This window comes from Budorcas taxicolor, chromosome 11, assembly GCF_023091745.1.
Source record: "Budorcas taxicolor isolate Tak-1 chromosome 11, Takin1.1, whole genome shotgun sequence".
Lineage (NCBI taxonomy): Eukaryota > Metazoa > Chordata > Mammalia > Artiodactyla > Bovidae > Budorcas > Budorcas taxicolor.
Genome location: NC_068920.1, coordinates 62,138,547 through 62,155,323, shown reverse-complemented (window position 1 = coordinate 62,155,323; position 16,777 = coordinate 62,138,547). Strand labels below are relative to the sequence as shown.

Sequence of the window (16,777 nt, the reverse complement as noted above, 5' to 3'; positions counted from 1 at the left end):
GACCAGACCCCAAAGGCTGCTGCACTCTGTCTTTCCTGCCATCTGCCCACCGCCGGGGAAAGTGTGAAAGTGTTGGTCGTCAGTTGTGTCCGACTCTCTGCAACGCCATGGTCTGTAGCCTGCCAGGCTCCTCTGTTCGTTTCCCAGGCAAGAATACTGGAATGGGTTGTCACTTCCTTCTCCAAGGGATCTTCCCAGAGATTAAACTCAGGTCTCCATCATTGCAGGCAGATTCTCCACCACCAAGGAAGACCTGCCACTCTTTTCTTTTTCTTTAACTTTGCATCCATACGAGATGATGGATAGTACCAACCTTTTTGTGGTCATCATTTCATGATGTACGTAAGTCAAGTCATAATGCTGTACATCAAAAACAGCAGCAACTCTGGAGGCTGCTAGCTTGTTCCACCCTAGGACCACTGTCCCTTCCCTCTCTCCCTACTCCCACTCGCTGACTTGGACTGATCTTCCTTGCCCCCTGCTCTGGCCAGCCCCTTCTCATCCCTGAAGTTATAGCTGCGAGGGCACTCTTCCCAGAGGCCTGCCCCAGCTCTCTCTCATTTCCCTCTGGGGTGTCATCCACAGAGCCTACCCTCGTATGACATCATCTCATTTTTTTCTTCCAGTGTTACAGTAAGGTAACTGACACGCAGCACTGTATACATTTACCGTACTCAGCATCATGATTTAACTTACATTCTTCATGAAACGATGATCACAACAAGTTTAGTGACCACCCATCATCTCATGTAGATACAAAGTTAAAGAAATAGAAAAAAGTGTTTTTCTTTGTGCTAAGAGCTTGGCATGTACTCTCTTAGCAACTTTGCACATATAACATGCAGCAGTGTTAATTATATTTATCATGTTGGACCTTGTAACCTTAGTACTTATTTATCTGTCTTATAACTGCAAGTTTGTACTTACAAAAAAAAAATTTTTTTTTTTCAAGCCACACAGCATGTGGGATCTCAGTTCCTTACCAGGAATTGAACCGCATTCTCTGCAGTGGAAGCACAGAGTTTTAACCACTGGGCCACCAGGGAAGTCCCAGGAAAGTTGTGCTTGTTGACTGCCTGCATCCAATCCCCTTCCAACTCCCCACGTTTGGTTAACCCCAAATCTGCTCTCCTCTCTGAGTCTGTTTATGTGTTTGTTTTGGAAATATAACTGACCTCCAGCACTGTGTTGGTTCCTGTTACACAACGTGGCTCTTCCTTATTTCCAGGCGTTTCGAAATGATCGCCGCAGACAGTGTGGCTGCGCCATGTCACCCGACACGGGTGTTACAGAAATCCTGACCGTGTTCCCCACACTGCACGTCTCACCCCCATGACCCAGCTATTCTGCAATGGAAAATGTGTGTCTCTTCGTCTCCCTCACCTGTATTTCTCTTCCCCATCCCCATCCCTGTTATCTCATTTTAAACTCATCCAGGTTTTGTTTCCCCGCTGGAAGGTTGGCCCTATGAAGGCAGGAAACTTGTCTGTCCTGTTTGTGGTCTGGCCCCAGCATCCAGAACGCAGCCTGGCTCTAGGTCCCCAGTGAGTGTTTGGATGCTAGCACCTGAGGAAAGCTGGGGGCCTGCTGTGAGCCCAGGGCCTCCCAGCTGTGCTGGCAGAGCTTGATTTTTTTTAGTGAAGAATGTCTCTTATTTATTTATTTTTTATTGAAGTTTAGTTGATTTTTTTTTGGGGGGGGCATGCTTTTTGGTATGTGGGATATTAGCTCCCCAACCAGGGACTGAACCCATGCCCCTCCAGTGGAAGTGTGGAGTCTTAACCCTGGACCACCAGGGAAATGCCTGAAGTAGAATGTCGCTTTAATTACTGCTATACTGCAAAGGGGCTCCGTCATACATATATGTGTACGTTCTTGTTTATATTCTTTTCCAGGACGGTTTGTCACGGGATGTTGAATCTGTGCTGTGCGCTAGGACCGTGTTGTTTATCCATCCTGCGTATGCCAGGCTGCACCCAATAGTCCCCAGCTCCAATGCAGTCCTCTCTTGACCCTGCTTCCTTCTCATGTGACGGAGCTCGTCCCTGAACCCAGGACATCTAGCTCCCCTCACGGGTTGCAGGGGGTTGGCCACTCCCACGCTGGCGTCTTTACGTCTAGACCCATCATCCTCTGCTCTGGGAACCTCAGGTCACCTCTTCTGCCCTGGAGCAGGGCAAGGGGGCGGGCGAGGGGTGCCGCAGGGCTCCATGCCAACGCTGACCTTTGTCCAGTGACAAGGGCTTTCACCTTCCTCTGCAGTCAGCTTCCTGCTTGAGGACTGGCTGGGGGTCACAGGGACAAGTCACCGCATCTGTGGAGATGCATCATGGGGCTCCCAGCGTGAGCTGTGCGTCATGCGTCCCCAAGGAGCTGAGCTGAGGAGACAGCGTCTATGGTCCTAAAAACAGCAAGGTCTCGCAAGAGCAGCCTGGGCGGCCTGAGCCTCGCACAGAGATAGGAGGCGGATGGGAAGAGTCTGAGCAGGTTGGGAGGACACAGAACCCAGAGGAAGGAGGGGCACATCCCCGCGAGTTCAGCCCCCGGCGCCACCACCTACTAACTGTGACAGTCTGGGTCAGCCAGTTACCTCTTGCTACCTTAGTGTCCCCACTTGTTGTGGGGGTGTCAGTCATTCCCCTCCCTTGGGGTATTTGCAGTTTAAGCGCAATAACTCCTGTCAAGGTCTCAGTATAAGGCCAGGCACAGGGCAAGCCTGTGTTTGCTGCGTGGTTGTCATGATTTAGGGAGATGAGAGCTGGCAGGAGGTGTGCCCTGGTGGGAGGGTGGAGGCAGACACAAGTGGGTTGGAGGCAGACACAAGTGGGTTGGAGGCAGACACAAGTGGGTTGGAGGCAGCGCGGTCTAGTGGTTGAAGCCCAGGTTCCGATCCCAGAGCTCCTGTTGACGGTTTGTGTGGCCTACGTTCAAGCCACATAACCCCTTTAGGCTCAGTTTTCCTGTCTGCAAAGTGAGGGAAATGATGCTGCCCCCAAGCCCTAAGCTTGAAAAGTGAAAGTGTTAGTTGCTCAGTTGTGTCTGATTCTTTGAGACCCCATGGACTGTAGCCCACCAGGCTGCTCTGTCCATGCAATTCTCCAGGCAAGAAGACTGGAGTGGATTACCATTTCCTTCTCCAGGGGACCTTCCCGACCCAGGAATCGAACCTGGGTCTCCCTCATTGAAGACAGATTCTTTACCATCTGCGCCACCAGCGAAGCGCAAGCTTTAAGCATAGACGCAGCAATGCTTAGAAGATGCCGAGCACGGTGCTGGGTGTCGCTGCTGTTTAAAGTGGGTGCAGCGAGGTTGCAAGCAGCCCAGCTGTGCTGGCGCCAAGGCTCCCCGATGGGTGCCCCTGCTGCCACTGTTCAACCACTGTTCCTGGTATTGCTGGTCTTCAAGGGAGAGGCCCAGCCTGGTGTTCGGTGGCAGTTGAGGTGTCAGGGGGAAAGGAAAAAGGAGTAGTCTCTGGGTCCTCTGGGCCTCAAAGGCCCTTTGCCACCCCTCAGCCCGCATCCACCCCTGGCTTCGGGGCAGCCCCGGGAGCTCTCTTGCCACAGGCCCTGTGACCGCAGTGTGGCCACATTTCTGAGAATCCCTCACCACTTGCCCAATAGTAACTACTAGTGACAGAGCTCTTCCCTAGCAACCTCCCATCCCCGCTTGGCGACCTGGGCCCAAGCCAGGAGCATCTCTGGCCAATAGGTGGGAACGGGACCCATTTAATCACTGGTGGCCATGGGTTGGGGGCCAAGAGTGTGTTGGGAGTGGGTGAGTGCCAGGGGAAGAGACAGGGGAAGACAGTCTCCTCTGACTCCAAGCCCAGGCACATCCCGGGCTGCAGCTAAACCCAGGTCCCCTTGATGAACACGCCCATGGAGCAAGAAGGGACCCTAAGCGATGGGGCCAGCTCTGACCTTGGCAGTGGGTTTGGCTTTTCCAGATTCTCTTCTTCAGGGCCTGGCCACCTCTTCCCTTCGTGCCTCAGGCTCCTCTGGACGGGAGACCCTGGCGGGGGGAGAAGCAGCCCCCACAGAAGTGCGCCATGCCAGAGCTGGAAGCGGCCACAAAGATGCTTTCCTTGGCAAAGACCCTGGCCCCTCCCCCCTGCATCACACTTTCTAACATCCTTGGGTACCATCTGTGTGCTTCCCAGGTGGTGCTAGTGGTAAAGAAGCTGCCTGCCAGTGCAGGAGACACGAGAGATGCAATTCTGATTCCTGGATTGGGAAGATCCCCGGGAGGAGGGCATGGCAACCCACTCTAGTATTCTTGCCTGGAGAATTCTATGGACAGAGGAGCCTGGCGGGCTACAGTTCATGGGGTCAAAAATGAGTTGGACACAGCTGAAGCAACTTAGCACGCATGGGTACCATCTGTACCATTCAACTCCATTTTTACAAACCTAAAATTTATTTTTAAAGGAAACCATATCATTACTCTATCATCATTATTCATGGAGTATAACCATGAATACAACATAGTCACAAAAATTAATGTTATTCAAACAATGAGGTCAGCTCCCTGGAGGCAGTGGTTTGTGACTTATTGCTATATCCCTAGCACCCAAAACAGTACCTGACGTGTAACAGGTACCCAACATATATTTTCTGAGTGAGGGACTGGTAAATGAATAAACATGGAAAAGAATGCGTGACCTGGACGTGGATGCTTAGAGAAGCTCTAGAGCCTTTGTTAAAATGAGAAAAGCAAATATTTGAGAGGCATAAGAGGCACACCAGCCCCAAATGGCAACTTTCTTCTTTTCTGAAAAGTTTTATTTTACTGAAGTACAGTGACTTCCCAGGTGACTCAGTGGTAAAGAATCCACTTGCCAATACAGGAGACTCGGGTTTAATCCCTGGGTCGGGAAGATCCCCTGGAGAAGGAAATGGCAACCCACTCCAGCACTCTTGCCTGGAGAATCCCATGGAGAGGGGAGCCTGGTGGACTACCGTCCTTGGGGCTGCAAAGAGTCAGACACGACTGAATAGACTTAGCACTTAGCACGGGTCTTAGTTTCAGCATGCAGGCTCTTTGAGAGGCATGTGGGACCTGGTTCCCTGACCAGGGATTGAACATGGTCCCCTGCACTGGGAGTGCGGCATCTTATCCGCTGGACCAGCGGGGAAGTCCCTCCATCACAGGTTATTACCAGATATCGAACATAGTTCCCTGTGCGGTACAGCTGGTGCTTCTGAACTGTGGTGCTGGAGAAGACTTGAGAGTCCCTTGGACTGCAAGGAAATCCAACCAGTCCATCCTAAAGGAGACCAGCCCTGAATATTCATTGAAAGGACTGATGCTGAAGCTGAAACTCCAGTACTTTGGGCACCTGATGTGAAAAACTGACCCATTGGAAAAGACCCTGATGCTGGGAAAGATTGAAGGCAGGAAGAGAAGAGGCCGACAGAGGATGAGATGGTTGGATGGCGTCACCGACTCAACGGACATGAGTTTGAGCAAGCTCAGGGAATCGGTGATGGTCAGGGAGGCCTGGCATGCTGCAGTCCATGGGGTCGCAGAGTCAGACACGACTGAGCAACTGAACTGACTGTGCTGTATAGGAGGACCTTGCGGTTTATCTATCCTATGTATACCAGTTTGCATGTGCTAGCCCCAAACTCCCCATCGATCCCTCCTCCCTCCCCGTCCCCCTTGGCAGCCACAAGCCTGTTCTCTAGGAGACTTTCTTCTTGATGCATCCATAGCATCCACTGCCAGGACACATGCAGGGGGCCAGACGCCAGCCCCCTCGGCCACCTGCTGGCCACTTCTGAGTCGGCCTTGCTGAGGGCTGGCTGCCCGCGGGCACTCTTTCCTCACCGGCCCCTCCTTGCCCTCCCCACTGCGCTAGACAGGGCCGTCTTCACAGAGCGGGGAGCCACGGTCCTCGCCAGGCAGGAGCCTGTGGGGGTGGCCCCCACGCCGCTCAGGCAGGGGCCTGGCACCGGAAGCCTGACGTCACCGTGACTCAGGCTCGCTCTGGCGTGCTGGGGGTGGCTGTCACTCGTCACTCTCACCTTCTTACCTGCCCTGGCCTAAGGGGTGTAGTCACACCATTCATTTCTTCCTCTCTCCCCAGGCGCACCTACTGGGGGTGTGGGTTTGGCAGGACGAAGGCAAACACCACCAGCACAAAACGCACAACACAATGCAGACACGGGGCTTTGTGCGCCTATGGAAGGGAACCTCTCTGCATAGGAGGGGTGGGGGCGGGGGAGCTAGGTCCATGTGCTGGCCTGGGCAGGGGAAGACGGGGAACCCCAAAGGCAGGAGGCTAGTGACACATAAAGAGCCGTCAAAATAGATGGTTACAAACAAGAATGACACAGGATCATCACTTGTTCCAGTTGGGGATTTTAGTCAAAGAGAAGCTGAGTCTCAAACCTCCTTGATAGTGTCTGCTCTGTAACAGCCAGGCCAGGAAAACAGCCCCCCCAAAACCTCTGGGTATGGCACCTCCCGTACCCCACATCCCTGGCCCCTGCTGTCCCCTTACCACCTAGTGGAGAGGGCCGGGGCCTTCCCTCCAGGACCTGTGGTCTGTGGGGGCCCAGTGTGGCCGAGACCCCTCTTCACACTGTTCTCCACCCACGCGTCCAGAGCCCCGCCTCCTCTCTGCCAGGCATGGTGGTCCTTGAGGGGGTGGCAGATGGGGGAGAGCCATCCGGGGGCCATGACTCACCCAGGGTGGGGGGATCTTGAGTCAGAGCAGAAGTGGGGGTGGGACGTGGGTTCCATCCTCTTCCTGATCTCTTCCCGCCCTGAGCTCGGGCTGTCACCCCTATTGGGGTGGGGGTTTCCCTAGTTTGGGACTAGAAGAAAGGGGCCGAGGCGAGCCCTTCCTTTGTGGCTAAGTCAGGCCTACTTGAATCTGTGTTCCAGAGCTGAAAAGGGGACAGCCCCAAAGACAGAGGCATTGGGGATGGGAACATGCGTGTAGTTACCTCGGGCAGAAGTCACTGGTTCTGACCAGAGGGCTGGGCAGGGCCCCGCAAAGCTTCACTAACAGGCTTCCACTCCCGAGCCCACGTGGGGCCTCCCAGCATGGCTGGCGCCCTGGCGGGGAGGATGCTCAGCCTGGCACAGGAGTCCTGGAGCCCCTGTGTGGCTGGCCTGAATCTCACTTCTGAGCCAGAAGCCCAGCTGGCCAGTCCCGTCAGCTTCTTCCCCTGGAGCTGGAAGTCTGTGGCTCCCAGCAGAGCAGGTGACGCCAGCCCACGGGTCAGCAAGATGGGGCCTGACTACCCTTCTATGTGCTCTGTAATTTGCCCCCAGAGTCAGCCATTAAGTCATTCGCCGGGCTGATGCCAAGGATAAGCGCCCATATCAGCTGCTGGGATCTGTGGCCCAGACTCCTTGGCTCTGTTGTGGGCTTTGCCACCTCAGCCTCTGGACTGGCCTGGGAGGGAGGGACGGAGCACTGAGGGTGTCCGGGCCATGGCACAGCCTCGGAGCCTTTGGACCAGTGTGGGTGAGCAGTCGGTCTATTATAAGCTCCCATTTTACAGGTGGGAACACTGAGGCCTGAGAAGGTGACCTGCCCCAGGAATCTTTGGAGTCCTTGAGGCTCCTCTCCGCTGCATCCCCCTGCCTCGCAGCACACAAGCTACCAGTTTTGTCTCCAGCATCGCAAAACACATGTGATGAACGCACAGGCACGTCAACACACCACTGGGAAGAGTTGAGTTAACCAGCCAAGTGGAGGGCTTGGGGGAACACAATGGGGCCAGGCAGCAGTCCTCCAAGACAGTTTAGACCTAGGGGTCTCCAGCAGGATTGGAAGGCTCTTACATAGGCCCTGAGTGGGAGCCTGGTGAGTGGGTTCAGAAATCCCATGCAGCTGGGTTGGGGGTAGGGGTAGCTCCCACTCCAGAGCACTGTCCCCACACACTTAAATGTCTCTTCTTCTGCGGAGTTCAGCTGCCAACATTGCTGGCCCCAGTCCAGGGGCCCAGACCCCCACGCACACCTGAGGCTCACCACATCCACCCAAGGGCTGGCAGATGAGGTGGGGGTGGGCAGGACGTGGACTACAGGGCTCCCCAGTCTTACTGCTCCCGGCCCTGCTCAAGTCCAGTGCTGGGTCCCTGCTGCCGGCCTCTGGAGGGCTCTGAGGGGGAGTGATGGGGCGGGGGAGGCAGATTCAGGTAGCTCTTCTCCCTCTTCCCCTTGGAGAGGCTCCTGAAATTCCCACAAGGCCCAGGGACAGCCCAGCAGCGTCAGCTGAGTTCCCCTTCAGGGCCTGCCTGCGACTTGGGGAAGTGCTTCACCCTGGGCCCTGGGGTTTCCCTGAGTTCCACGGGAGAAAACCTCACTCCACTAATAACTGGAAGGTCATCACAGGTCCCCTGCCTGCCCCATGCCAGAGCTCAGGGGTCCTCCTCAGGCCTGTGCACTGGGTCTTGGGCTCAGAGGATGACCTTCTGGCCTCGCTTGGCCTCTGAGCAGCAGCAGTGCTGGTCTCAGCCATGAAATGGGTGGGGGTATGGGGGTGGGGGTATAAAGCTCCTCCTGCAAAGGGTCTCTATGAAGAAGAGACAAGGTGCAACAAAGCATGGCTCCCCAGCCACCAATGTGGAAACCATCCTCGGTAACAGCGTGCTCAGTGCCTCAGCAGTGACCCCATGGACTGCAGCCCGCCAGGCTCCTCTGTCCATACCATTTTCCAGGCAAGAATACTAGAGTGGGTTGCCATTCCCTTCTCCAGGGGATCTTCCTGACCCAGGGACTGAACCCGTGTCTCTTGTGTCTCCTGCATTGCTTCTGTACCCGCTGAGCCATCACAGAAGTCAGTTTTTGAAGTAACAGATTCCTAGGAGTGGGGAGGCTCTGGGAAGGAAAGGGAACAGGGAGATGGGAGAGGAAGCCAGTCAAGGGGCATCAAGGCCCTGAGTGAGGTCCAGGGCTGGGAGCTCTCAGAAAGAGCCCTGGGGCGCCAAGGTGGGAGGGGGTATTTGGGCAAACGCCTTCCCTGCAGAGCTGGTCCCCGGCTTCCTCTACCAGCGCATCCCTCCCCCGAGCCTGCCCCAGTCCCGGGCCCGCCCCGCCTGCGCACCCCGTGAGACCGCGGGGGCGGCACCGGCGCCTTCCTGCTTTGCCCTTGTTTGGCGACCCGGGAGGCCGGCCCACGGCTATTTAAACCGCGGCGCTGGAGAGGGTGCCAGGAACAGACGGCTGGGGCAGTGCGGCCGCCGCGAGAGCCCGGGGAGCGCGCGCAGGGAGAGGGGGAAGGAGAGAAGAGGAGCGGGAAGAGGGGAAAGGAGGCTTGCAAGGGCCAACATGGGGCTGGAGGCGGCGCGAGAGCTGGACTGCGCGGCGCTGGGCGCGCTGCTGCGGGAGCCCCGGGAGGCTGAGCGCACGCTGGTGCTCGACTGCCGCCCCTTCCTGGCCTTCTGCCGCCGCCACGTGCGCGCCGCGCGCCCTGTCCCCTGGAACGCGCTGCTGCGCCGCCGCTCGCGGGGCCCGCCCGCCGCCGCCCTCGCCTGCCTGCTGCCAGACCGCGCGCTGCGGGCGCGCCTGGCCCGCGGGGAGCTGGCGCGGGCCGTGGTGCTGGACGAGGGCAGCGCGTCGGTGGCGGACCTCCCGCCTGACGGCCCGGCCCACGCGCTTCTCGCCGCGCTCCTGCACGAGACCCGCGCGGGACCCGCCGCCGTGTGCTTCCTGCCAGGTGAGCGCGGGCCTGGCGCCCGCATCCCCCGCTCGCGTCCCCTGCCCGCGGACGTCAGGCGTCCGGCCCCAGGCAGGCCTTCCCGGCTAACCGTGTCTTGGTCCTCCCTGCAGGAGGCTTCGATCGCTTTCAAGCCTGCTGCCCCGATCTGTGCTCTGAGTCCCCGGTCCCCGCGATGACGCCTGACAACGACAACAGCCGCTCCGACTCCAGGGCTCCCTCTTATGACCAGGTGAGTTAAGATAAGGGCCGGTTGCCAGTGTCCCCCCACCCCACGGTGCAGGGCAGTCTGCCATTTGTGGACGCAGGAGTGTGCCCATGTCCACAGTCACCTAGTCGCCAGTCCACACAGTCACCAGTCCACACACAGTCACCAGTGTGTGTGTGTCTTTGGCCTCAAATGTCCACATCCACAGTCCCGTAGGGTGTGTGTGTGTGTGTGTGTGTGTGTGTATGTATGTGTGTATGTGTGTGTGTCTTCGGCCTCAAATGTCCACGTCCACAGTCCCGTAGGGTGTGTGTGTGTGTGATTGTGTGTATGTATGTATATATGTGTGTATGTCTTTGGCCTCAAATGTCCATGTCCACAGTCCGGTGGGGGTGTGTGTGTGTGTGTGTGTGTGTCTTTGCTCTCAAATGTCCACGTCCACAGTCCCGTAGGTGGTGTGTGTGTGTGTGTGTGTGTGTGTGTGTATGTATGTATGTACGTGTGTGTGTCTTTGCTCTCAAATGTCCACGTCCACAGTCCCGTGGGGGTGTGTGTGTGTGTGTGTGTGTTTGTGTGTATGTATGTATGTACGTGTGTATGTCTTCGGCCTCAAATGTCCACGTCCACAGTCCTGTAGGGTGTGTGTGTGTGTGTTTGTGTGTGTGTATGTATGTATGTATGTATGTGTATGTCTTTGGCCTCAAATGTCGACATCTACAGTCCCGTAGGGGGTGTGTGTGTGTGTTTGTGTGTATGTATGTATGTGTGTGTGTGTTTGTCTTTGGCCTCAAATGTCCTTGTCCACAGTCCGTCGCGTAGGGGCTGTGTGTGTGTGTGTGTGTGTATGTATGTATGTGTGTGTGTGTGTCTTCGGCCTCAAATGTCCATGTCCACAGTCCGTCACGTAGGGGCTGTGTGTGTGTGTGTGTGTCTCCGCTCTCAAATGGTACCACGACTTTGGTGTGCCTGGGCGGGGGTTGCTGGTGTGCACTGCTGTGAGTCTGTGTATGTCCTGTGAGCAGTGTAATTGGGGGGTTTGGGGGGAAGAGTGTATCTGTGGGTGTGTGTCTCTGTGTTCTGAGTCTGACCCCTGACCAGTGATCCCTAGCTAAGAGCTCCTGTGGCCCAGGCCAGTCTGCCCTATCTCTGTCCATCCAGAAGGCTTGAAGCCCCGTGGGCCAGGGCTGAGACCTCACCACCGTCTCTCTTTCTTCCCCAGGGCGGCCCCGTGGAGATCTTGCCCTACCTATACCTGGGCAGCTGCAGCCACTCGTCAGACCTGCAGGGGCTGCGGGCTTGCGGCATCACCGCCGTGCTCAACGTCTCAGCCAGCTGCCCCAACCACTTTGAGGGCCTCCTGCGCTACAAGAGCATCCCCGTGGAGGACAATCAGATGGTGGAGATCAGCGCCTGGTTCCCGGAGGCCATTGGCTTCATTGGTAAGAGGCGGGCCACAGCCCCAGGGCTGTGGGGGCTCCAGGGGAGGAGGCAGGGCACCTGCCTCCTTCTCTGCCCACCTTCCCGTCATCGTCTGACCTTGCTTCTCCCCTCTCCCCATTTCCCTTGCAGACTCAGTGAAGAACAGTGGGGGTCGCGTGCTGGTGCACTGCCAGGCAGGCATCTCGCGCTCCGCCACCATCTGCCTGGCGTACCTGATACAGAGTCGCCGCGTGCGGCTGGATGAGGCCTTTGACTTTGTGAAGCAACGCCGGGGAGTCATTTCCCCCAACTTCAGTTTTATGGGGCAGCTGCTGCAGTTTGAGACTCAGGTGCTCTGTCACTGAGGCCGGGCCCCACCATGCTGACTCCACTAGGGCGGAGGTGCAGAAAGCTGTCTGATTCCTGGGGACAACTGGGGCCCCAGTTCCCCACTGAGCCTCCCACCTCAGGGACAGCTGCCCCTTTGGAGTTTGAGAAGCCTCCAGGTGGGGGCACTGGAAACACGGGGATGCTGGACTTTCTCACCTGGTGCTCTTCTGCTAGAGGGTTGAGGGCCAGCCCTCATCCTCATCCTGGAAGGAGATTGGAGGGCGTGTCTGCCTCCCTCCTCCCTCGTCCTCTGGCAGAAACTAACTGGACTCTACACCCTCGACTCCCACTGGTCCCACCACCCCGTTGGAGCTCTTGGCAGCCTGAGGGCTTTAAGGAACAAGCTGTGACAACCAGGGCCCCTTTCTAGGGGGTGGTCCACCCCGGGGCCTGGAGCCTGAGCCCTGTGCCGGGGCGCAGGGAAGTGACGCCGATGCTGTGTCTAAACTTCTTGCTTGCGTGTGTGCACAGGAGCGTTTCACGCCTGTGTTGACGCTGGAAAGTTATTTGTGTTCAACTGACATTTAACACTCCCTCCTCCACTTCCTCCCAGCCCTGTGGGCAGCGGGGAGGGTGTGGGGGGTTTGGAAACTTAGCACTTTATATTTATACGGAACATTGAGGATGCGTCAATAAAATATTGTTTTGTTTAAGAAACGACTTAAGCGTCTGGTCTCAAGTCAACAGCTGGGGAAGTGTTAAAAGCTGTTTATTAGGCAGACCTCACCTTCCGTTGTGTGGCTGAGTCTGGGAAATGGAAGGAGGAAGGTGCAGGGGTGACCTCACCTCCCGGCCCGGTCCTCGCCCTGTTGGTGCTCTTTTCCAGGCAGAGCTGAAAGCGGGGATTTCTGGAAGGCTGGCTCCAGCCTTATTCCAGTTATCAGCGTTGATCTTGGGAGAAGACTGTGTACCATTGAGAGCTGGACCCAGCTCTGCCCTGGTCAGACCCCACTTCCTTTTGGAAGCGTGTGTGTGTGCAGCCATGTGTGTGGTTCTCCCTATGGACGCGGCTGTCTGTTGGTGGCCTGCAGGCCTGGCGGCGTGTGTCTGTGTGTGCCTGTCGTGGGCCCCCTGGGCCATGTGCGACATGTGCCTGTACCGGGGCGGTGCTGCCCTCACTCCCTTCTTTTATTTTAGTTCATCAAATTGCATACTTCAGAAAATCATAACTTTATTTGACTGTGCAGGGTCCCAGCTGTGGCGCTTGGGACCACGGACCCCTACTGAGTTATGTGGGATCCCTAGTGCGGCATGCGTGCGTGCGTGCATCGTAAGTCGCCTCAGACCCCATGGGCTGTAGCCTGCCAGGCTCCTCTGTCCATGGGATTCTTCAGGCAAGAATGCTGGAGCGGGAGGCCATGCCCTCCTCCAGGGGATCTTCCCGACCCAGGGACAGAACCCACGTCTCTTGCGTCCCCTGCACTGGGAGGTGGTCCCTTTCACTACTAGGGCCACCTCGGGAGCTCCGGTTGTGACATGTGAGATCTTAAGTTGCAGCTTGTGAACTCACAGTTGTGGCATGATGGAACCTGGGCCCCCTGCATTGGGATCGCGGAGTCTTAGCCTCTGGGCCACCAGGGAAGTCCCTCAGCTCTTATTCCACATCCCTGGGCTGGGTTCCCCGGCCTCAGAATGCCTGTAGTGACCAGGGCTTGCTCCTGTCCCCGGAAAGCATGTGGCCTGATGTCTGGGGGGAGGACAGGTGGCCTGGGGTGGGCTTTGCTGCTCTCCACACCGGCCAACTAGCATGTCTTCACTGAGCGTGAGTTGTGTGCCCAGAGTGGACTGCGTGTCTGGGGAGACATGAGACCTGGGCCCAGCCAGCAGCAGAGGGTGCTGGAAAGGGGGTGCCGTGGTTTTCTAGAGAGCAGGGGTGCTGAGGCCCTGGGGGACAGCTCAGTGAGCAGCGGTCCTGTGTCAGCCTCCAAGCTGATCCTCCAAGGCCTCAGAGTGTCATCTGGCTAACTCTACTTTGTCCTTCCAAACTCAGCCCAGGGCCAGCTCTGCAGCATGCTGGGTCTTACTGCGGGCGTTCTGACTGTCCAGCAGGATACACCCGAGGAGGGCAGTGTAGTTTGACAGTTAGGGGCCCGATATGGCTTACCTCTCTGTAGTTTAGTTTCCTGGTCTGTAAAATGGGGTTTTGTCATTGGCCCCTGCTGAGTAGGGTGGTACTGAGAATTAGTGAGTCAATTCAAGTAAAGGCTTAGCTCAGCACCTGTACACAGTAGGTGCTCAGGAAATGTTAGCTTCTGAAGACCAGGGAAGGGAAGGTGTTCAGGTGTGTAGCTGTGCACCTCAGCCAGCCTGGATGCTCAGGAGGGCAGGGCCTGCGGTCTGCTCAGCCCTGTGCTCAGACCGAATGAACACTGCCCCCCAACCGCCCCCCTGCCGCCCCCCAACCCGCCGTGCCCCCCCACCCCGGGGGCCCCCCCCGGGGGCACTGTGCCCTCTGCTCTAGGGATGGGGGAGATGCTCCCCAGTGAGGACTGAGCAGAGCTGGGGGTTGTTCTCAGGGACTTTGCAGGCCCTGAGCGGGTCTGTTTGGTTCTGTCTACACAACCCCCACTCCCAGCTCGGGGTGGATGGGGGGCATCTGGGGCAGCAGGAGAGGGGGCTGAGGCCCCTGCTTACCCTGCTGTCACCCAGCTCCATCCCACCCTCTCTCCACCTCACCCCCCACCCCCCTCCACCCTCCTCTCCCGGTTCTTAAGTCTGCCTTTCAAGCAAACGGCATTTCTTTCCCTTCTTTTCTTTTATTTGAAGGGACTTTGCAGATAAGGATCTTTTAAAAAGTATTTATTGTGTTTGGCTGTGCCGAGTCTTCATTGCCGTGCAGGCTTCTCTTCCGCTGCAGCAAGCGGGGGTCTCCCCAGTTGCGGTGTGTGGGCTTCTCGTTGTGGTGGCTTCTCTTGCTGAGCAGCACAGGCTCAAGGGTGAGCGGGCTCCAGTAGCTGCGGCAGGTGGGCTCGGGCGTTGTGGCTCCCGGGCTCTCTCGACAGGTTTAGTTGCTCAGCAGCAGGTGGGATCTTCCCGGACCAGGGATCGAATGTGTGTCTCCTGCAGGCGGATTCTTTACCGCTGAGCCATTGGAGAAGCCTCTCCCTTCCTTCCTTTTCCTTCTTTTCTCCCTCCCTTCCTTCCTTTAATTTGTGAAAAAATGGTCAATCGTGGTAAAAATATGTAACAAAATGTACCATCTTTACTATTTTTAAGTGCGCACTTTAATTATGTTAAGAGTGTTCATTCACATTATTATGAAACAGATGTCCAGGACTTTTTCGTCTTGCAAGACTGAAGCGCTGTACCCATTAAACAATTCCCCGTTCCCTGCTCCTTCAGCTCCTGGCAACCACCGTCCCACCATCTGCCTCTGAGTCTGACTCCTCCAGAAACACCCTGTAAGGGGAACCATGCACCATTTGTCCTGTTGTGAGCGGCTTATTTCACTTAGCACAATGCCCTCAAGGCAAGCTGCATTTTCTTAAACTACGAATCTGTTTCTTTTACGGTTATGGTTATTTTACCAAGCACTCATCCGAAGCAGTCCGCTCCATTCCTGCGCTGTTAGCCACGGACAGAGGAGCCTGGCGGGCTGCAGTCCATAAGGTCGCACAGAGTCAGACATGACTGAAGCGACGTCCCATGGACGCACAATGGTAACACCCTGCCTGGGCAGTTGGGGTGCCTGTCTTCATCATGTTCTCCCCGTGACTTCTTTTTAAAGATTTTTTTGATGTGGACCACTTTTAAAGCCTTTCCTGAATTTGTTACAATACTGCTTCTGTTTCACGTTTTATTTCTTTGGACAGGAGGCATGTGAGATCTTAGTTCCTTGACCAGGGCTTGAACCCACAACCTCCGCATTGGAAGATGACGTCTTAACCACCGGACTGCCACAGAAGTCCCTCTGCCCATAATTCTGACTCCTATTTTCTGAGAAGCGCTGGATTCCAGGCAGGGCAGGATGCCGAGCCGCCTCGGCTCTGTCACTCGGTTTACTGGGCGTTGTGGGGAGGATGTCCCCAAACCCTTCACCTCCAGGATTTAAATCCAGGCTGTCCCTCAGTGAGCAAGCTCTGAGGATGAGGCTTCTGAGAGGCCAGGGGGGTATGGAGGAGGGGAATATGGGGAAGGAGCTTTAGTTCTTGAACCCACGAAATGGGGATAAATGCTGATGTGCGAGGCTATTGTGAGGGTGACAGGCAGCGTCCTTGTGAGGGCCTAGCTATCCAGAAGTTCCACTTCACAAATTAGGCTCCTCTGGGGGCGCTGTTGACCCCCGTGTTCAGTCTGTGAGTTTCATTTCTCCCTGCTTGTGTGCTTGTTTACTATTCTGCACGTCTATGGGATTTCCCAGGCAAGAATACTGGAGAGGGTTGCTGTTGCCTTCTCCAGGGAATTCTTCCCAACTCAGGGATCAAACCCAGGTCTCTTGAATTGGCAGGCGGATTCTTTACAGTCTGAGCCGCCATAAGAAAAGCTTATAGAAACATAGTGATTCTTCCTCCTTCCATAGTCAGACTGGGGTGCCTCAGGGTCTCAGGTAGTGCTCCCCATGTCTGAGCACAGGGCAGGGGCAGGAAAGGGGTCGGCCCAGACTGGAGGGTGAAGCTCCGCCCTGTGCTGGCTGCCCTCACCTTTCTGCAGTGTTTCTCTGCCCCCTGGTGGTGGGAGGGAACCTGAGACGAGGTACACCCCCAGTGGGACACCTGCAGGCTGCCTCGTGCCCGCTTCTTCCGGTGGTCCCCGGCCTTTCTGGCTCAGAGACCCATTTCGTGGAAGACAACTTTCCCATGGATGGGGGTGGGGGGGCAGTTTCGCGATGATTCAAGCACGTGACGTTCATTGTGCACTTTATTATTGTCCCATCAGCACCACCTCAGATCTTCGGGCTTCAGAACCCAGAGGCTGGGGACCCCTGCTAGCCCGTTTAGCCAGGCCAGGGTCCAGAAGGCGCGGGCCTGGGCTGGGAGGGGGAGTGCAAGTAGGAGAGGACAGGGCTGCAGCTGGGAGCTGTTGGGCGGGGCTCCAGGTGGAACTGGCTGGGGAGGGCCTGCAGGTGGGAGCTGTTGGGCGGGGCT

General features: G+C 56.5%; 1 protein-coding gene across 1 annotated transcript; it reads left to right on the top strand.

The window, feature by feature from the left end:
• The first annotated feature begins 9,288 nt into the window (after positions 1-9,288).
• On the top strand, positions 9,289-12,304 carry DUSP2 (dual specificity phosphatase 2). Its single transcript, XM_052648334.1, has 4 exons — positions 9,289-9,676; positions 9,790-9,908; positions 11,104-11,323; positions 11,454-12,304. The coding sequence occupies exons 1-4, from the start codon at positions 9,289-9,291 to the stop codon at positions 11,666-11,668; spliced, it is 942 nt and encodes a 313-aa protein (XP_052504294.1). The 3' UTR covers positions 11,669-12,304.
• The last annotated feature ends 4,473 nt before the right edge of the window (positions 12,305-16,777 follow it).

Excerpts from the sequence above, each read along its gene's own strand:
- DUSP2 (XM_052648334.1), top strand. The coding sequence starts at position 9,289 with ATGGGGCTGGAGGCGGCGCGAGAGCTGGACTGCGCGGCGCTGGGCGCG. Across the intron at positions 9,677-9,789 it reads CGCCGTGTGCTTCCTGCCAG|GAGGCTTCGATCGCTTTCAA; the intron begins GTGAGCGCGGGC and ends TCCTCCCTGCAG. Across the intron at positions 11,324-11,453 it reads GGAGGCCATTGGCTTCATTG|ACTCAGTGAAGAACAGTGGG; the intron begins GTAAGAGGCGGG and ends TTTCCCTTGCAG.